The sequence below is a fragment of the Oryx dammah genome, unplaced genomic scaffold (assembly GCF_014754425.2).
Source record: "Oryx dammah isolate SB20612 unplaced genomic scaffold, SCBI_Odam_1.1 HiC_scaffold_24, whole genome shotgun sequence".
NCBI classification, from domain to species: domain Eukaryota; kingdom Metazoa; phylum Chordata; class Mammalia; order Artiodactyla; family Bovidae; genus Oryx; species Oryx dammah.
The window spans coordinates 51903873-51926017 of record NW_024070208.1 but is presented as its reverse complement, the minus strand read 5'-3'; the positions used below and the strand labels follow the sequence as shown (position 1 = coordinate 51926017).

The 22145-nt window shown below is 43.7% G+C and overlaps 1 protein-coding gene across 1 annotated transcript; it reads left to right on the top strand.

Annotated features, from left to right (window-relative positions):
• Positions 1 to 15765: 15765 nt before the first annotated feature.
• On the top strand, positions 15766 to 21897 carry KCTD12 (potassium channel tetramerization domain containing 12). Its single transcript, XM_040266897.1, has one exon. The coding sequence runs from the start codon at positions 15940 to 15942 to the stop codon at positions 16918 to 16920; it is 981 nt and encodes a 326-aa protein (XP_040122831.1). The 5' UTR covers positions 15766 to 15939; the 3' UTR covers positions 16921 to 21897.
• The last annotated feature ends 248 nt before the right edge of the window (positions 21898 to 22145 follow it).

Genomic DNA, 22145 nt, shown 5'->3' with positions numbered 1-22145 from the left:
TAGAAATGTTTTAGGTGTAAAGAAAAATTGAATAGAAAGTGTAGATCCTGAAGATGGGAGCCAAAGTTGGAAAGAAACAACACCTGTTGTGCTCTGAAATTGTAGAATCTTAGAAAGAAAGAAGAGATCACTTAGTATAGCTTCTTGCATCACACATCCCTTCTCTGTTCCCCATCTTTATTGGTCTATAGCTTAGATCTACAGTAGGAATGGGAACCCAGCTTTTGTTGAAGTGGCCTTTCTGATCAGTGGGTGGCAGTAGTTGTTCAAAGGTTTTTCTTAAGCTAAACTTGAACTTTTCCTTTTAATAACATATATCTGTAGCTTCCAGTTTTGCCCTTTAGTTTTGGAAAGAATACAGCTGCCATGCTGCCTCTAATAATACTTTCTTCTATGCTATTCTACTGTTTCTAGGCTAATATAATATAAAAAAAAACTCTTGTCATTTTATATCTGCTATATTGTTTTTAGATTTCTCACAAGCTTGTTTATACTCTGTGAAAATATACTCTTTCCTATTAAAATAACACTTTTTCTTTACGTATTGCTATTCTCATTTGTGATAAGAACACTTAACATGAGACTTACCCTCTTAGCAAAATTTTAAGTACACAATACAGTGTCGTGAACTATAGGTATGATGTTGTGCTGTAGATCTTCAGGACATCATCTCATCACTTAACAACCAAAATATTGTGCCATTTGATGAATATCTCCCTGCTCCCCCCCCCCGACCCAGCCCCTGGGAAATACATTCTGCTCTCTGCTTCTATGGGTTTGACTATTTTAGATTCCTCATATAGGTAATCGGAGAAGGCAATGGCACCCCACTCCAGTACTCTTGCCTGGAAAATCCCATGGATGGAGGAGCCTGGAAGGCTGCAGTCCATGGGGTCGCTGAGCGTCAGACACGACTAAGCGACTTCCCTTTCACTTTTCACTTTCATGCATTGGAGAAGGAAATGGCAACCCACTCCAGTGTTCTTGCCTGGAGAATCTCAGGGATGGGGGAGCCTGGTGGGCTGCCGTCTATGGGGTCGCACAGAGTTGGACACGACTGAAGCGACTTAGCAGCAGCAGCAGCATATAGGTAATATTATGTAGTATTTGTCCTTCTGTGTCTGGCTTATTTTACTTAGTCTAGTGTCCTCCAGGCTCATCCATGTTTTCCCCCAAATGGCATGATTTCCCTCTTTTTTAAACCTGAATAATATTCCATTGGGTATGTATATATACACCATCTTTTCTTAATCTATCTGTTGATGAACATTTAGGCAATAAGAGCAAAAATAGACAAACGGGAGTACATCAAAATAAAAACTTCTGCACAGCAAAGGAAAAAGTCATCAAAATTAAAAGGCAACCAACACAAAGGAAGGAAATATAGGTAAATCATATATCTGATAAGAGGTTAATCTCCAAACTATATGAGAAACTTATTTACTTCAAGAGCAAAAAATAAAAAACAAATAACCCACCTAAAAAGTGTGCAGAGGAATTGAATAGATTTTTCTCCAGAGAAGACATGCAGATGGCCAAGAAGTATATGAAAAGATACTCCGAATCATTAATCATCAGAGACACGCAAATCAAGACCACAGTGAAGTAACTAAGGAAAAAGATGTCGGTAATAAAACTTACGTAAATACCAGTTATTGTGTTTTTATTATTGCATGCTCAGCTTTTCTCTGCAACATGAGAGGTCTGACTTGAGGCCTTTTTCTACCTTTCTAAGGTCCTTTTCAACCTTTAAAAGCTATTGTATTTGAGCGTGTGTGCATGTATGTGTTACAGGCACACCTTTTTACTGGCTTCTTGAACTTGCAGTTGATGCCGAGTCCCAGATAATTTTTCACATGAACTTCTGCTAAGCTGCATTTTAATCAGCTCTGTGACTTTACATTTATCCTTATTATATCCTCTCATTTGTTTCTTTTTGTTACGGAAGTCCATTTGGATGATTTTGAATGTTCGTTCCCTATCTGTTGCATTGGTTAGCCCACTAAGATCTGTGTCATCTATAAATTTTGCTAGCATGATTCTACATATGCATTTAATTTTTATTTTGGTTTATTTAATTTTGATTAATTTAGTTGTTGATAAAATAAAAATTCAGTAGTTAAGAGCGAAAACAGAATCTTATTTCTAGCTTTTTTCTTCAGTTTGACATAGTTCCATTCATCAACAGTCTTTAAATAGACCTGTCTTATCAACAATGTGTCCATCTAATTGGGACTATTATCCACCTTACACTTCTCTAAATTGTCCAAAAAGATATCACGAATGAGCTGTGAAATCCTTGCAAAAATATAATATACTGTGTCTACAGTATCACCACACTTCATGAGATTAACAATGCCATCCAAGAAGGGCAAATGTTTTCTTTGACCTGACTTACTCAGGGTGTGCTCATACTGTCTCCAGAAGGCAGTTTCTCTCTCTCTCAAAAGCTCAAAACCGGTTTACTTAATCATCCACTCTGGAGTTGTTAACGGGAGGAATGTTAAGTTTTCTAGTGTCTATATTCTGGGAACCATCTTTTCTCTCTCCTTGGAAAGCAGAACATTTCATTGTCTCCTTTATGACTAGAAAAGATCAGTCCTTTGACATGCTGTTCATATAGAGCCTAGAGATGGAAGACATAGAAAGATCAATGGGTGCTATGCCATGTAAGTGCTCAGGCATGTCCAACTCTTTTGTGATCCCATTGGCTGTAGCCTGTCAGGCTCATTTGTTCATGGGATTTTTCAAGCAAGAGTGCTGGAGTGGGTTGCCATTTCCTCCTCCAGGGGATCTTCTTGACCCAGGGATCAAACCTAAGTCTTCTGTGTCTCCTGCATTGCAGGCAGATTCTTTACCTGGTGTGCCATTCGGGAAGAAAGCTGTAGGGGGAGGAAAAGGTGAGTTTTGGAGAGAATGCAGGCATTGTCAGTTTAGTTACAAAATGCTTTCTTCTTCTATGATTGTTTCATGTCTTTTTAACAAAATCATTAATAAATGATACATAGTCAGTTCAGTTCAGTTCAGTCACTCAGTCGTGTCCGACTCGTTGCAACCCCATGAACTGCAGCACGCCAGGCCTCTCTGTCCATCACCAACTCCTGGAGTTCACCCAAACTCATGTCCATCGAGTCCGTGATGCCATCCAACCATCTCATCCTCTGTCATCCCCTTCTTCTCCTGCCCCCAATCCCTCCCAGCATCAGAGTCTTTTCCAATGAGTCAACTCTTCGCATGAGGTGGCCAAAATATTGGAGTTTCACCTTTTGCATCAGTCCTTCCAAAGAAATCCCAGGGCTGATCTCCTTCAGAATGGACTGGTTGGATTTCCTTGCAGTCCAAGGGACTCTCAAGAGTCTTCTCCAACACCACAGTTCAAAAGCTTCAATTCTTCGCTGCTCAGCTTTCTTCACAGTCCAACTCTCACATCCATAGATGACCACAGGAAAAACCATAGCCTTGACTAGATGAATCTTTGTTGGCAAAGTAATGTCTCTGCTTTTCAATATGCTATCTAGGTTGGTCATAATTTTCCTTCCAAGGAGTAAGCGTCTTGTAATTTCATGGCTGCAATCACCATCTGCAGTGATTTTGGAGCCCCCCCAAAATAAAGTCTGACACTGTTTCCACTGTTTCCCCATCTATTTGCCATGAAGTGATGGGACCAGATGCCATGATCTTCGTTTTCTGAATGTTGAGCTTTAAGCCAAATTTTTCACTCTCCTCTTTCACTTTCTTCAAGAGGCTTTTTAGTTCCTCTTCACTTTCTGCCATAAGGGTGGTGTCATCTGCATATCTGAGGTTATTGATATTTCTCCTGGCAATCTTGATTCCAGCTTGTGCTTCTTCCAGCCCAGCATTTCTCTGCATAGAAGTTAAATAAGCGGGGTGACAATATACAGCCTTGACATACTCCTTTTCCTATTTGGAACCAGTCTGTTGTTCCATGTCCAGTTCTAACTGTTGCTTCCTGACCTGCATATAGGTTTCTCAAGAGGCAGGTCAAGTGGTCTGGTATTCCCATCTCTTTCAAAATTTTCTGCAGTTTATTGTGATACATAGTAGATTCATAAATAAAGAATATCTTCATTAATGAGTGAAGATATTCTCTATTTATGTCTTCTTTTATGTCCCTGATGCCACTGTATCCTAAACAGCTAGTTTATCTCTGCTCATGGTATGACAAATACAGCAGAGGGTCTCTTCCACCTGCTGGAGTGGAAGCTGAGAGTGCAACTACTATAGCTCTTCTGTTAAAAATATCATGGACTCCACAAGGCTGTCTAAAACTTGATCCTAAGTTCAGGGGGACTAAGAAGACTAAACTTGTAACCACACAGGCTCTTACACTAAACATGAGTGTAGTATCAGTTCTTTATAGCTTATGAAACTCTGGCTTCTTGCTGATGAACAGGCATCTTTCCTCAGAAGAAGTTAAGTTTCACTTCCAATAAAACACTGTTTGGAAGTTATGATGGTTAATTTTATGTGTCAACTTAGCTGGACGATGGTGCCCAGCTGTTTGGTCAAACGCTAGTCTAGATGTTGCAAAGATATTCTTGGAGACATGATTAATATCAATACTTACAATTAGTTAGCTTTAACTAGATTATCCTTGATGTTGCAGATGGGCCTCATGCAGTCAGCTAAAGCCCATAAGAACCAAAACTGAGATATCCCAGAGAAGAAGGAATTCCATGTCAAAAACTGAGATATCCCAGAGAAGAAGGAATTCCAAGTCAAAAACTGAGATATCCCAGAGAAGAAGGAATTCCAAGTCAAAAACTGAGATATCCCAGAGAAGAAGGAATTCCAAGTCAACGTAGCATAGAAATCCTGCCTGCCAGCCTTCCTGCCTGCCCTACAGATTTTACTTAAGACCACAACTTCAATTCTTGTCTGAATTTGCAGCCAGCTGGTTTGTCCTACAATCAGACTTACCAACCCCCATATTTATGCAAGCCAATTCTTTAAAATTAATCAACCTCTCTCTTTTATAGCTATCATTTAATAGATATAGCTATAACATATACAACTATCTCTATGCTATTGGTTCTGTTTCTTCAGAGAAAACTGACCGATAAGGAAGTTAACGTCCCTCCCTATGATGTCACATTGACATATGGAACTCCTGACGGCTCCGGCCATTACTGGCCACTTGCTTTGATATTTCATACTTCCTTACAGATTATGGGTCATCCATGACTTTCAGGAAGCTTAGGCACATGGCAGTTACTTCATAGGGCTTCCCAAGTGGTATTAGTGGAAAAGAATCCACTTGCCAATGCAGGAGATAGAAGAGATGTGGGTTTGATCCCTATGTTAGGAAGATCCTCTGGAGGAGGAAATGGCACCCCACTCCAGTATTCTTGCCTGGGAGGTCCCATGGACAAGAAGCGTGGGTTGCAAAGAGTCACACAGGACTGAGTAACTGAACACATACTGTTAATTCATAAATACTTGAAGGAAAGTTGAATACAATGTAAAGAGGAGCTAAACGTCCCCTGCACTGTTGATATTTCTTCTGGTAATATCTGCTACAGTGATGCAGTCTGCAGGTGTGTCTTTCTCTTGCCTCATCCCAACCTGGAAACCACGGAGAAGCACCACAGTTGCCCTCTAAGATGGCATTCTTACAGCTCTACCCTCTTTAGCCTTGGATCTTCTTCAATTCCTGGAGGAAATTACTTTCATAGAATTCCAATGACGTGTGAACTTTTTTTAAGGCCCCTACTTATATCACTTCTGCCTAATTCTACCTAGACTTTATCTCCTAGGTGTTGCTAATGGCTGGACTTCTAGTTAGAGATAAAATTAAGCTGGGCTTCCTTGGTAGCTCAGCAGTAAAGAATCCACTTGCAATGGAGACACTGGTTGAATTCCTGGGTCCAGAAGACCCCCTGGAGAAGGACATGGCTACCCACTCCAGTATACTTTCTTGGGAAATCCCACAGACAGAGGAGCCTGGCGGGCTATAGTCCATGGGGTCACAAAAGAGTCGGACATGACTTAGAAACTAAACAACAACAGCAAAAATAAGCTGTGTTGATAAGTGTCACTTGAGATGCAAATACTGGGATGAGAAATAAGCTCTGAAATGAAAGTTCCAAGCTGTCTAGATTTTTACTACATCTTCCAACCAAATAGCAAATTTTGGGAGAAATGACTGACTACTGGAAAGAATGAGGCACTGCAGATGAGATGTCATTGACCCTAGTCCATTACAGATAGTACCCAAGAGATGTCATTCAAGAAAAAGAGAAAAGAAACTAGGAAGAGAGCAAAGAAAGCACACTCAACAAGAAACTGGGTTATAGAAGTCAGTGGAAACAGGGGGTTGGGAAGGTACAGGCAGAAAAAAAACTTATGTTTATGATGTGTCCATTGTGTGCTGGAGAGCGTGCAGTGAAATGCTTTCTATCATCTCGTTTAATTTCACAAGAGTCTGATGAAGTAGGTGTTTTTGCTCCATTGTAAGATAAAGATCTAAAGTTCAGAATATTTAAATAACTTCACTCCATATCTTGGATTTTAAGTAACAAGGCCAGAAGAAGAATACAAGTTCATTCAACTCCAAAGTGTGTATTTTCTCATCTATACTTTGCTGTAGGAAAAGAGACCTATTTTCTAAATACAAATCATATTAAGTAATATACATTTAAAGTTTAGCATAACAACTTCCCGGGTAGTGCAGTAGATAAGAGTCCGCCTGCTAGTGCAGGGGACACAGGTTTGATCCCTGGTCCAGGAAGATTCCACATGCCGTGAAGCAACTAAACTCATGCATCAGAACTACTAAGCCCATGCTCTACAGCCTGTGAGCCAGAACTATCGAGCCCATGTGTGCAACTACTGAAGCCTGCGTGTCTAGAGCCTGTGCTCTGCAACGACAGAAGCCACCACTGCTGAGGTTGTGATGCTAGCACTGGGGAATGTGGCTGCCACTGTCTTTCTGATAAGAAGCCCGAGGGCCACAAAGAAGAGTAGCCCCTGCTCTCTGCAACTAGAGAAAACCCCTGTGCAGCAACCAAGACCCAGCACAGCCAATACATAAATAAATGAATTAACAAAGCTTAGCATAGTTTGAGGCCATTTCCCTACTGTGAAATATTACACATATTTCTGGGAAGCAAACTGGAGAAAGGTGTTTTTCCCCCTTAGTTATATCAAACAAATAATCTTACAGTTACACAAGTAGTTGCCCATTGTGGTCTCGCTTGTCTTCTTGTCCAAGCCTCACAGTGAAACATGCAGACTTTCTGGAACCACATATCAAAGGCTTGGAAGTTGAGTCAGCCTTTCTTCTTTCTGAGTAACCTAAACTCAGTGCTATTCAGCAGACAAGTGAATTGCAGGGATAAGATCTTTAAAACCCAATGTCGAAAGGTGAATACCTGATACTCATTGCCTTAGTTTCATACTCATGAAAACTGGCTTTGTCCTAATGATTCTCAGGCATGTAGGTGTGTCCTGCAGTGTTGTGCCCTGTATTACAGCCTTTTAAGAAGTAATCAACCCCCAAATTTGGCATCAGTGTAAATTAACGAAATAAGGTTTTTGGGTAAACTAGTCCTGAAGAAAATTCCTAAACAGATATGCTAAAAATGGTGGGTGATTCAGACATCTCTCAAAGAAGCCTAGAGTCCTCAAGGTGATTATTTTGAATGCCAGCCTTCATTGGGGGTGTTACATGGAGTAGATTTGATAAGGCTGCTAAGGGGTCTGAAGAGCACTGTATGTGGAGTCAGGAAGCATCCATTTGCATCCCAGCACTGCATCCCAGCTTCCTGAAAGGCACCATTTGCTACCTGAGGGCAATGTCAGTCACCTAACCTTTCCGAGCTTCTTTCTTCATGTGTGACGCTGTTGAATAACACCTCCTGAAATTGTGATCATCATGACAATATGAAAGCCCTCAAGACCGTGAAGCCCTGGAACAGAATGTGACAACTCATGCCTAATTAACCTCTAAGTTTCAGGTCACAATTTGAAACCAAAGCCTTCAGATTCAGATGGAACATCAGTGATGGTAATTCCAGCCTCACCCATGTGTGTGAGGCACAGTTATTTTTGTGCTCGGTTTGACATCTAACACCACCCAAGTAGAATACATTTGTTCAATTTTACAAGCCCCAGAAGAGCAGTGGATACTACTTGCTTTTGAGTCCTGGAACCTAGATCTCAACAGTTTCCAAGGACTCACTTTATCCTTGTCCAGAGTAAATGAGATCAGAATAAGACTGAATAAACATACTATAAATTTGGTTCTTTGCAAACCATAATGATATTTCATGTAGCCAGAAATAAAATCATACTTATCATGTGCAGGACTCAGCTGGGTGACGAGTAGGACAAGAGTGTGTCCATTCTGTCTGTGGGCTCTGTGTCCCTGCAGATTCCTACTTGAGTCAGGATTTGGCCATTGATAGAAGGAGAAACGAGAGCCAGAGACTGAATTCCTTCCCAATTCCTAGTTCCTTCTCAGCAGCTACTTTGAGTTTCTGGTTACCGATCCTGTAAATCAGTGGTTCCCAACCTTTTTGGCACCAGGGGCCAGCTTTGTGGAAGATAATGTTTCCATGGACTGGGGTGGGGGATGGTTTCAGGATGACTCAAGCCCATTACATTTACTGTGCACTTCATTTCTATTAGTATTACACTGTGATATACATGGAAACAATTAAACAACTGATCATAATGCCGAATCAGTGGGAGCCCGGATGTTTTCCTGTAACTGAACGGTTGACTCCAGGAGTGATGGGACTCCATGGCAGCTGTTCCCCAGTGCTAGCATTACCACTTCAGCTCCACCTCAGATCCTCAGGCGTTAGATTCTCATACGGAGTGAGCAACCTAGATCCCTCTCATGCACAGTTCACAGGAGGGCTTGCACCCCTACAAAAATCTAATGCTACCACTGATCTGTCAGGAGGTGGAGCTCAGGTGGGTAATACAAATGATGGGGAGAGCTGTAAATGCAGATGAAGCTTTGCCTGTTTGCCAGCCACTCACCTCCTGCTGTGTGATCTGGTTCCTAACAGACCACAGACCTGTACTTGTCCGAAACTCCCAGGGCTGGGGACCTCTGCTGTAGATCAGAAGCCCATGGACATTAGAATACCATTCCTGGGCTTCCATGGTGGTTTAGTGGTAAGGATTCTGCCTGCTAATGTAGGCATGAGAAGATCTGATATGCTGCGAAGCAATGAAGTGGGTGCAGCTTAACGAGTGAGCCTACGTCCTAGAGCCTGGAGGCTGCAATTATTGAAGCCTGCGCACCCGAGAGCCCGTGCTCTGAAACAAAGGAAGCCGCCACAGAGAAGCCTGTGCACCGAAACTAGAGAGGAGCCCACTGCTCGCCACAACTAGAGAAAACCTACGAACAGCAACGAAGACCCAGCGTAGCCACACATAAATAAATAAAAAAAATCATTAAAAAAAAGAACACCATTCTTGCTCTGAGCAAGAATGGCTAAATGGCTGCATTATCTTGGCCACATTGCCTAACCTCTCTTTGCCTTGGGTTCACCATCTGTAAAGTGGGAGAATCATAGAACCTATTTCTTTCCTACATATAAAGCATTCATAGATGTGTTTATATATATACAGTTATATATGCATGCATTGTTTAAAAGCATAGATTCTAAAGTTAGACTGTCTGGGTTCAAATCCCAGCTCCACCACTTATTTGCACTCATGATCTTTTAAAAATCAGGTGGTAATAGTACCAACTCCATAGAGTTATTGTGAGGATTAAATGTACTAACACACATATAGTTCTATCAACAGGGCTGGCACATAGTAAGTACTATATAAATGCTATCATATGATTACTTATTTCCTAGAAAAGCTTTGAAACTGTCTATAAGGATACAAAAATGAAAATTAAAAAATTTCCAAATTGTTGTTTCTCTGGTTCTCAGGTATAAAACATATAATCACAATGTTGTGATTTTCTCTACTGTCTCAACCTAATATTTATTTCAGCAATGTTCCTCACAGAACATTTTCACTCTGATTTTAAAAATTAGTTATTGGCATATCTTTTACCAGTTATTTATTGAGATCATTTTATCCCCTGGTTCACTTAAGCTTAATGATATTTAATCTCTCTGAATCTCATTCTTTTCTCTCCCTGTATACAAAAAAATCAATGATTTTTAAAGCTTGTGTACAGATAAGATTCACGTATATTGGGAAGATGATGAATGAGCTAAACATTTGTTTGGGACAATTTCTGATTCTGTATCTTCCCCTCTTTCCTCACAGCATTCATTTTCATGTTTCTGCCATTCATTTATTCATTCAGTATTTATTGAGTAGACTTCTCAGTCTTGATAGGCAGTAAAAAATCCCGATTCTGACACTTGAATGGTGCTTTACAGCTTACAGATCGTTTTCACATATATTACATTTATTCAGTCCTGAGAGGCACTCACTTCATTTCACCCCAGTTCTTCTTCCCTTTTAAACTTTACATTTCTCTTAATCTTCTTCATTCTTTTCTCAACTCTTTGGTGTGCAGAATATTCACTGTGTGCACTGGGGGTGGGAAGCTGGTTGGAAGAAAAGGCAATAGGTGGGAAAGAGATACAAATCAGATGAGAAAGTAGGTACAAGGATGTAGCCAATACCCTACATTTCAGGATGAAAGGACAGAGCTCCGTCTCTTATATAGAAAAGTACACAGTCACTTGAAAAGAAACAATCACCATCAATGCATCCATTGCTAGAAACTGGACTGAGACCAGATGGAGAGCTAGTGGCTTCCCAAATCTACCCTTGAAAAGTGAAAGTGTTAGTTGATCAGTCATGTCTGATTCTTTGCAACCCCATGGACTATAGCCCATCAGGCTCCTCTGTCCATGGAATTCTCCAGGCAAGAATACTGAAATGGGTAGCCATTCCCTTCTCCAGGGGATCCTCCCAACCCAGGGATCGAACCCAGGTCTCCTGCATTGCAGGCAGATTCTCTACCATCTGAACTTCCCTTCAGTTTATTTCAGTTTAGTTCAGTCACTCAGTCGTGTTCGACTCTTTTTGACCCCATGAATCACAGCACGCCAGGCCTCCCTGTCCATCACCAACTCCCAGAGTTCACTCAAACTCACGTCCATAGAGTCAGTGATGCCATCCAGCCACTTCATCCTCTGTCGTCCCCTTTTCCTCCTGCCCCCAATCCCTCCCAGCCTCAGAGTCTTTTCCAATGAGTCAACTCTTCGCATGAGGTGGCCAAAGTACTGGAGTTTCAGCCTTAGCATCATTCCTTCCAAAGAACACCCAGGGCTGATCTCCTTAAGAATGGACTGGTTGGATCTCCTTGCCTTACCCTCTGACAACTAAGCATATTTAATCTACTGAAGAGCCTAAAGAGTTATGGCCCTCCCCTCCTCTGTAAACACCCAGCCCATTAAGTCCCAGCATTAAAGTTCCCTATTTTATTTCCTCCTGAATTTCATGATCCCAACCAGTAGGCAGGAAACAGAACATTACAAAATTAACCAGAAAATTATTCCTTCAGTCTGGTATCACGTGTTTCATTCATTATTATTCCTCTCATGCACAACCGAGACTTCTGTAAGGAAATCCCAATGACTTTGTGCAGTGGGCCAGCCTCTGACAGATGAATGTGTGAAGTGATGGAGAACAAAGATGTCTGGGCATATACAGTATTGCTCACATGTGAGCTTGTCCTGTCTCTTCAAGAGTACTCTGGCGATCACAGGATACATGAAGATGATACAGCAGACAAGCTTCCACTGTGAGACATACCAAGCTCATTCCTAACCCAGACTCCTCTCCCTTGCTCTGCCCTCTGCCTGAAATGCCCTTCCTTCAGAACTTCCCATGGCCGTCTCTCTTATTATTCAGCTCAAATGCCACTCTCCTGAAGAGGCTCCCAGCCAGTCTGTATACAGTGTTGTTGTTCAGCCGCTCAGTTTTGTCCCACTCTTTGTGACCACATGGACTGCAGCACACCAGTCTTCCCTGTCCTTCACTATCTCCAGAGTTTGCTCAAACTCATGTCCATGGAGTCGGTCATGCCATCCAACCATCTAATTCTTTGTTGCCCCCTTCTCCTTCCCTCAATCTTTCCCAGCATCACGGTCTTTTCCAATGAGTTGGCTCTTCACAGATACATATGTATATTCTCATATACTGTAGTATCCCAGAACTTATTTCACCAACCAGTCCCTCTATCTTATTTCACATTTCTATTTTCTTCATGGCATTTATTGCTACCTGAAGTAGATATACTCATCTATTTACTTATTATCTGTCTCCCTCACAGGTCTATAAGCCCCCAGAGAGCAGAGATTATTTTTTTAAACATGTTGTCTGGAACATAGTAGTAGGCCTTTAATAAACACTGGTGGAATAAACAAGTGAGAAACAGTTATCCAATGTCTATTATATGCCAGTTCTGTTCCAGGCACTGTTCTAGCACTGTGGTGCTGTCAAGTAAATCCCAAATTTTAACCTCTTGGACTTTATATTCTAATGTAGGGAAACAAACAGCAAACAAATAAAGCAGGGTACATGATTCTGCCTGGGTGGGGTTGTGCTGCTTAAGTGGGATGATCAAAGGAAGGTCTTGCTGCAGAGACCTGGAGAAGATGAGAAGGGAGACACCTGAACAAGATGAGGAAGATAAGAAGGGAAAAAGAGCAGGAAGTGCAAAGGCCCTGAGCCAGCAGTGGGGGGAGTAGAGGGTAACCTGGTTAAAGCAAGCAAGAAGTGTAGCCCCTCCTGTGTGCTAAGTTGCTTCAGCGGTATCCAACTCTTTGTGACCCCATGGACTGCAGCCCACCAGGCTTCTCAGTCCATGGAATTTTCCAGGCAAGAATACTGGAGTGGGTTACCATTTCCTATTTCAACCTGGGTCTCCTGCATTACAGGCAGATTCTTTAAGCAGGAGACTTAAGAGACCCGGGTTGTATCCCTGGGTCTAAAGATCCTTGCAGGAGGGCATGGCAACCCACTCCAGTATTCTTGCCTGGAGAATCCCATGGACAGAGGAGCCTGGCGGGCTACAGTCCATGGGGTCACAAAGAGTCAGACATTGCTGAAGCTTAGCACACATGCTGGTCTGAGAGGTCCTAGTGGGGCAGCTTCGATCTAGTAGACTATTGTAAGCAATGAAAGGACTTTGGTTCTTACTCTTTGGCGAGATGAGAAGCCAGTGAGGGGCTCTGGACAGTGACATGATCTGACTTAGTTAAAATAAGACCCCTCTTTTGGTTCTGGTGATAAAGGACTGTAGGAGGCCAAGGTGGAAGCAGTTAGGAGTCCAGTGGGTGACTTGGTCTCAGGTGGTGGCTGGGAAGTGGTGAAACATTAACAGCCTGGAAGAATTCTGAGGGCAGAACTGACAGGATTTGCTGCTAAGATGATGAACAAAGAAATGATACAAAAATATGTACGGAATTGATACAAAGAAGGCTTTTCTTGGATTTACAAAAAAGAGACTGGTTTCTTTAGGGCTTTGACACTGATTTAACAAAGAGCATAGCCTTAGAAAATCAGCATTGGAACTTGGAACTTCTGTGTCAGCTATTATTTATACCCAAGAACAAACAAAAAGAGAGTGGTCAAATATATTCAGTATCAGAATCTGTCCTTGCAATTAAGTGAGCTGATCTGGGGCTTGATCTTATTTCAGCACACTGACATGAATGAGATAATTGTTCAGCAGACATAAACATTTCAAAGTAAAAATGACACTTATCCGTGAGGAGACTGTAAAGCTCATCGGGTAGTTACACAAAAGGGGAAACATTATCATCAAGAACAAAGATCTTGCCTGATTTATACTGATTGACAGTCTGTGTTTCACAGTGATCTGATGAACTGCTCAGACTTCTAACTCTAGCCTACCCAGCTATACTGATAGCTCTTTGGAGCATATATAACCTTGCCTTCTTCTACCGGGTGCAGCCAAACAGCTGGTGCACAACGAATATTAATATTCGCACACAACAAATATCCACTGACTTCATGATTTGCCAACAAAGGTCTATATAGTCAAAGCTATGGTTTTTCCAGCAGTCATGTATAGATGTGAGAGCTGGACCATAAAGAAGGCTGAGCGCTGAAGAACTGATGCTTTCAAACTGTGGTGTTGGAGAAGACTCTTGAGAGTCCCTTGGACTGCAAGGAGATCAAACCAATCAGTCCTAAAAGAAATCAACCGTGAATATTCATGGGAGGGACATGCTGAAGTGGAAGCTCTCATACTTTGGCTATCTGATGCAGAGCCAGCTCACTGGAAAAGCCCCTGATGCTGGGAAAGATTGAAGGCAGGAGAAGGGGAGGACACAGGATGAGATGGTTAGATAGCATTACAACACAATGGACATAAGTTTGAGCGAACTCTGGGAGATAGTGAAGGACAGAGGAGCCTGGCAGTGCTACAGTCCACGACGTCACCAAGAACCTGACGTCACCTGGCCACTGAACAACAAAAAGCACACCTGCTGCACTAGCCTCTCTTCTGTCCTCTTTCTGTAGCGCTCAGGAGCACTTTATCTGTTAAAGTCAGAAATCTGATAATCACTCAGAAATGTGAAATTTCATATTGTGTTGGGCCTTAGGGTACATGGAAGGAGCCACCCGAGGCCCACTCACTTGAGAAGTCAGGGAAGGCTTCCCGGAGGAGACTTGTGTGCTGCCTTGTAAAGGGGGTAGGCGTTACAAGACCAAATGAAGTCTAGAGAAGGCCTTCAAAAGCACAAGGACCTCGACTAGAGGGAGGGCTGAAGGGAATGACCCAGGCCTGCGGGGAGCAGCGGCGCAAGAACCTCTGAGAGAATAAAGACGCAGGGTTCGAAAGGTAGGTTTTCTAAATTCAGTTAGATCTTCAAACTCTCCGAGCGCACAGAGCCATTCACCCGGTGCTGAGAGGGCCCCGGAGACGGGGCTTTCCCTTAGGCCTCCCCTTGTGCGCCTCTTCAACCTGGCCTCGAAGGGGAGGGTAAGCGGGGAGGACACCGCGACGGCCACTCAGAAGGGAGCTTGCCCCGAGGTCCCCCTCTTTGCCATTTCAGCCCGTTTCCTCCAGTTCTGAGGTCTCCTAACTAATGAGTTTGCCTTTTGGCCCAGAAAACAAATTACGGGAGAGCAGGATACCGAGGTTAGCTTTCTGTTTCCAGGATTTTTTTTCGAGGCTACTCGTACACGCGAACAAAATCTAGCTGCCTCCGGCCCTACCACCTCTCCAGATTTTTTGGTTTCTCTCTAGAACTTTCAGCGAAGCGACGACCGGTGTGTTTACGGCGCCACAGTTCCAGTGTTTCAAGCGGCTTGTTTCCGGGGGAGAGGGGTGGCCAAGGCACTTCTACTCCCCGGGTTGGGGGAACTGGAAAGTTTACATGCTTCTTCCACAGTCCCCGGGTGCAGTTAGGGAGGAGCAGGCGCACCGGACTGCCCCTCCAAAGAAGGCTCCTCTTCCCCAGGGGCCGGGCCCAGGACCTTCCACTTTGGAGGAGAAATAAAAGTTGGGCGGGAGCGGGAAGGCGTTAGAGTGCGGGGCGACGGGGCGGTAGGGAAGTCGGGGCCCCCAGGCTGCGCGCGAGCCGGGGTGGAGCCAGCCGCCGGCCGCGGCGTCAGCGTTTAAGATGCAAATCGATTCCCTGCTCCACCACCCCCTCCCGCCCGGGGAGAGAGGCTCCGCCGCTCCGCAGCCGCCCCCGCCTCCTGCGCGCCGCGGCGCCCGGGCGGGCGGCTCTACTTAAGCGGCGCGCCGGCTTCCACCCGGCACTCCCCTGGAGCGCGCGGGCGAGGCGGGCGGAGCGCAGCGGGGCTCGCGGGGACGCACAGCTGCGCGCTCGCATCGTGCGCTCGGCTCCGCGCGGCTCTCGGCGGCGGCCGGGGCGCAGGGCTGAGTGAGCGTCCGAGAAAGGCGGCGGCGGCGGCGGCGGCCCCGGCCACCTCCTGGCCATGGCTCTGGCCGACAGCACTCGTGGATTACCCAACGGGGGTGGCGGCGGCGGCAGCGGCTCCTCGTCGTCCTCGGCGGAGCCGCCACTCTTCCCCGACATCGTGGAGCTGAATGTGGGGGGCCAGGTATATGTGACCCGGCGCTGCACGGTGGTGTCGGTGCCCGACTCGCTGCTCTGGCGCATGTTCACGCAGCAGCAGCCGCAAGACCTAGCCCGGGACAGCAAAGGCCGCTTCTTTCTGGACCGAGACGGCTTCCTCTTCCGCTACATCTTGGATTACCTGCGGGACTTGCAGCTCGTGCTGCCCGACTACTTCCCCGAGCGCAGCCGGCTGCAGCGCGAGGCCGAGTACTTCGAACTGCCCGAGCTCGTGCGCCGCCTCGGGGCGCCCCAGCAGCCCGGCCCCGGGCCGCCGCCGCCGCACTCCCGGCGCGGGGTGCAGAAGGAGGGCTCGCTGGGCGACGATCTGCTGCCGCTCGGCTCCGCAGAGCCGGAGCAGCAGGAGGGCGCCTCGGCTGGGGCGCCCTCGCCCACGCTGGAGCTTGCTAGCCGCAGCCCGTCCGGGGGCGCGGCGGGCCCGCTGCTTACGCCGTCGCAGTCGTTGGACAGCAGCCGGCGCTCGGGCTACATCACCATCGGCTACCGTGGCTCCTACACGATCGGGCGGGACGCGCAGGCAGACGCCAAGTTCCGGCGAGTGGCGCGCATCACCGTGTGTGGCAAGACGTCGCTGGCCAAGGAGGTGTTCGGGGACACCCTGAACGAGAGCCGGGACCCCGACCGGCCCCCGGAGCGCTACACCTCGCGCTATTACCTCAAATTCAACTTCCTGGAGCAGGCCTTCGACAAGCTGTCCGAGTCGGGCTTCCACATGGTGGCGTGCAGTTCCACGGGCACCTGCGCCTTCGCCGGTAGCACCGACCAGAGCGAGGACAAGATCTGGACTAGCTACACCGAGTACGTCTTCTGCAGGGAGTGAGCTCCCCGCTCCCCCTGGCGACTCCAGCGCGCCCTTCCCTCCTTTCCTTTTTGCCCTTGGAGGGGACTCTAGATTTCCCCTCCGACCCGCCGCGTTCTCGCGTTTCCCCGTTCCCCACCTCCCGTAGACCCACTGCCCCCTCACTTTACAGGCTGCAGCCTCAGATCCTCTCGGCTTCTTCGTCTTCTCCGGACCCCACTGAAAGAGAGAGCCCAGACGTACCCCTCCACCCCATGTTTCCTCTGCCCCCGGCCCCAAACCAACCCTCCCCCCGAATTGTGTCCTTCAGTCTGGATCTAGTCGGGCGGTGGGGCAGTGTGGCTACAAAGCCACCGAGTAGTCGGGAGTGACTGAATTGTTCCGACCCTGATTGGACCTTGTCCACTTGTATAGAAGATTCCTTGAAATCTTCTCAAAGCCCTGATGACTCACTCGCGGTTTAAGAGACTTGGTAGCACTCTGGGAATAGTTTAGTTTCGAAAGGTCATTCATTACGCAGTCTTTTGACCTTCTTTAAAGGTAGAGTTTTAGAAGGTTGAACGGAGGACTCCGGAGCCGAGCCGGAATGAGTTCAGTGCGGAGGCAGTTCAGTGACTACACGTGAAGAAAGTTCTGAACGGTTACAGGTAGGAGAAGAATCTCGTGCTGGCTCTACGGAGGAGCCTCTGCTTTCCGTGCCGATTTAAAGATCTTCGCCTGTGGCTTAAACTTGCAGAAAGTTCCCCTCCTGCCTGAGGAGGCACCCTTTCAACTGGGCTCAGCGCCCGAAGCCTTTGGTTTTCGACGGCTTGACATGGCAGCCTTTATTGGCAAGAAGGGGAAAGAGAGCATGACAGCCCAGGTCACCAAGTACTGCTGTGACTGTGAACCGAGCTGGGTGGTAACGCCCGTCGTGGGTGTTAGGAAAGCCCGTTTTCTTGCAGTGAATGGCAGTAGTACCTTAGCTCTTAAGACTTAGGGGGTAGGGTGGGGAGGGAGGAAAGAGAAGGGTAAGAGGGGTGGGAAGGGAGGGGGAGCAAATACACTCATTTATTGTTGACAGTTGGAAGTTTGTACCATCCGTCTTGAGTACATGTGTATTAACAAAATAACAGGCAAGAAACAAGCAGAGCGTTTTGTAAAGATCAATCACAGATCTCCTCTTACCTGGCAGTTGACTGAACTAACTGTTTTGAGTCCTAAACTTAGAAGTTGCTGATACTTATGTAACCTAACCAAAGAGTTACCCAGTAGGGTTTTAGTTTTTGAACTTTTATTTTCTTGTTGATTAAAATCTATTACCTTGAGCAAAATATGTTTGAGTTACTTAGATTTAGTTTTCTTATTAAAAAATCCTTATTTTCTCCAAGCCCAGCCAATGGTGACTTCTGGGCAAACCTGAAAATGCCCTTTTGATGCAGGTGGTTTGAAGTGAAGGTGAGTCTTTCCAAATGACAGAGCTGCAGAGAAGCAGAAATGCTGAGGGCTGCCATCTGTAGATAACTGGAAAGTGGGAATATTTTTAAATGAAGGCAAATAAGTACTTCAAAGTGAGCTGAGCAATAAAGTGGTGTCCCAGGTAAATGCAGCTGAAGCAGAAGGAGACCTGGTTGCCTTATACCTTTACTCTACCATGGAATAAATCCCCACTGTATATCCTATCTACACTGTAAGTGAAGGGAAATGAATCCTTATCTTTCATGCTGTGAGGCTCCTTTGGATATTCTGTGATTAAGAAGCCTTTCCTTTTTCATTTGTTTCAGCATCATTCTCTGAAGTATGTTTTTAAAAGATTTTGTAAGAGTCTTTTCAGTGTTGAAATTAGCGCTATTTTTTTCTTCTTTTTAAAAATGAATCTTGTACTGTATCTTCCTATATGTCCATAACAGATGTTAAGAATTGAAATAGTTTTATTCTTAGCCTCATGTGATCCAATCTGTATATACCATATATAAACATTTTACATGAATCATTTAGTTTTTTAATTCATTTACAAAATGCTATAAACTTTCCTGTATTTACCCTAGTAACTTGCATCAGATGGTGTATATACTAAAGCAACATGCTTTGGTGAGTTTCTTATATCCTTGTCTATGGGGAAATTGGGTTAGGAAAAAAATGCATAATTATGAAGCTGAATTTGCTCCATTCTTTTTGCTTGGCTATTAGTTGTATTCTAATATGTTGACTAACTATCTTTGTAAACCAAGGTACCTGTATTTTTAATCCACTAATTCTTTTCTTTTTTTATTGAGGGAAAGAAGGACTTGAGGTCTTTCACTGGAGGTTCAGTTTTAGAAAAGTAAAGTTAGCTTTATATACAAAGACTGTAATTTTAAAGGAAGCAGAAACAAATTCAAGAAGTCATATTTGCTGGTGTTGAGCATGTTCTCAGACTAGGTAACGCATTAGAACATACCCCTGTTTCAAACCTGAAATGATTTAGGAATGTCACTCGCTGGCCAAAAGTATCACAGAGATTTCTGTACCCCATGTGGTCTTCTGTATTGTGCAACACAGAGCATATAATTGAGAACATCTTGGGGACAGATCAAAGCCACTGACATATGGCAAGACTCTGAGCTTCTCATTTTCCTTGTTAAATCTGCTCAACTCCAGGAGTCATGGGAAACTGCTCAAGTTTTGTCTCTGCCACTCAAGTCTAAAAAGTTTTATCTTGTAAAACTTTGAGTTGACTGTTCCACTGTTTGGCAAAATTTTACTCCTTCTAAGACATCCCTGGTGGCCTGCAGGTCTCCCCTCCTTCTTTCATTAGCTGAAAAACTGGGAATTGAACCATTAGAGACAGTAAACTGACCTCTTTTCGTATGATGTCTGCCCTCTCTAAAGTTGGAAGTTGATACGTGAAAAATTCTATCTTCAACCCAAAGTAAAGGCTGGGTAGGAAACTCATGTTTCCCTTGGGTGGACCCTGTAACTGAGCTAAGATGACTTGGCCTCTGCCCTCTTGGGTCCCTTATTCACCATGTGCTTTGAGCCACGGAAGGAACCTTAGTAGCCTGCATCACGGGCTGGAGTGTTGATTGTCATCTGTAGGTTGGATGAGATTCTGAGGGTACATGTGAGTAAGCCCTCCAAAGACATTCTGGAACTTGGAAGAGTGTCATGAATTTATTCAGAAATTATGATCGCATTCATCTGACTCAGCGCAGTATGTATTTACATATGTAATGGCTCAACTACCATTCTGTCCATAAATACTACTGAGATTTTCATAACAAATTTAACTTTTTGAAAAAGAATAGCTGACAGTGGTGGTTAGAAAAACAGGTACCATGTCCAATGCTTTTGCACCAAGAGTTTGACAAATTGTCTGTTTTTTAATACATGTAAAACTATGATCCATGCTCATTTTAATGTTTCAGATTATGTGTTTTGGAAAATACTCCTTGAATGTGTGAAACAAATTTTTTTTCCCTTTCAAGACAATTTTTATTCTTGTGTTTTATTTGGTTTTGGTGTTGATAGCAAAATAATTTGTATTAATACTAGCCCAAATTGTCTTCTCTTTCAAACCAGATCCATATAAATATATATATATAGCCTGTTGTTTCTCTGGGGAAATGCATAGTCTGAATTTTCAGCCAAAATGGGCAACTGGCAATGCTCATGACACATTTCCATTTTTATTAGATTTTTCCTTGTAATGTTATTACATTAAAGCCATGAAAGTTGAAGCTTTGATAATTTTTTACTTTTAAAATTGTGGTAAATTCTAATCTAATACTCAAAACAAAAACAAAAACAAACACAGTTTTGTACTCCACATGAAAAATGCTAAATGATAGGGCAGGTATTTAGAAAAGTATTGACTGGGGTTGAATTCCCTAAGAATTTTTTTTATAGTCTAAATCATAAGTACTTTACTCAGTTAACTTAAAATTTTTATTGTAAACTGAATGTTTTTATTCTAAACCTACCAGAGTAAGTTCTTTGGATTTTTTTTTTTCTGTTTTTCCTTATTATAACTCACTTAAAAACTGAATTAGTTTTCTTAGATGACCTAAATCTCTCTCTTGAGAAATAAAATATTCTTGTTTCCAGTGGCTATCGTACCTAAAATAAGCCTTCCTAAAGCCAGAAACATGCTATGTTGAAGTTAACTTTTCCTCGTCACAATTTTGGACAATAAACATCTAAAACGATTAATGTTTGAAGATTAATATTCTCTACTGGGACCCTTGAATTCAACCAGAATATTTATATTACAGTATAATCTTGTGTGGTAGAAAGCTGAACTAGTTGATCAAGAATTCTTGTCACCTTAGACATTTTGTGATTATTTTCCCCCAAGTTTTTAAAAAAAACTTAAACGTGTTTTGAGGTATGTGGACATAATTGTAATGTAAACTATTATACAACTGTCTTTGTGACTTCATAGGCAGGTGAATTTTGCTATTACTATTGAATACAAATGACAATTCATTTATGATCACTCAAACAGCATTTGTGACATTTAATGACAAAGGTTAAAATATCCATTATGGATGTTAATTTTGAAGTTATAAATTATGTGTTATTTAAATTTTTCCGGGCATCTGAAAAACTCTTATCTGGGAGATGATGTAAGATTCCCACAGAGTTACCTGGGATTATGAAATTGTTGAACATGTTATATGCTCAGTGATATGGATCACTGAGCCATTTCCTCAGTGATTGAAGGAGAAAGGGGGGAAAAAATCATCATACAATTAACAGACTTTCTAACAAAACAGAAAGCCAAGGAAAAAAACAATCCTTCTATATTTTAAAAACTGACGAAGTTCTTTTCAGACATGCCCAAACTTAAAGTGAGGATTTCTTCAACCATCTAAATGCTCTAGAAATTTTGTTTCTCTCTGTTCACAACCAGTTGTATAACAGAAATACTCGGTAGTGTTTTCCTCCCTGTGTGTGAAGTAATGAATCATTGATTATGTGACTTGTTATGTATTCTATTAAACACTAAAGAATAAAACATCCACTCCTTTAATTATTCCTCTTAGCTCCAAGGTATGGACTGGCTCAAGTACACTGGTCTAATCTCATTTAAGGGGCACTCTGCATACTGGAACGTGCATGCGTACATGCTCAGTCACTTCAGTCATGTCTGACTCTTTGCAACCCTATGGACTGCAGCCTGCCAAGCTCCTCTGTCCATGGGATTCTTCAGGCAAGAATACTGGTTAGTTCCTGTTAGTGGTTCAGTCGTGGCCTACTCTTTGGGACCCCATGAACTAGCCAGG

Excerpts from the sequence above, each read along its gene's own strand:
- KCTD12 (XM_040266897.1), top strand. The coding sequence starts at position 15,940 with ATGGCTCTGGCCGACAGCACTCGTGGATTACCCAACGGGGGTGGCGGC.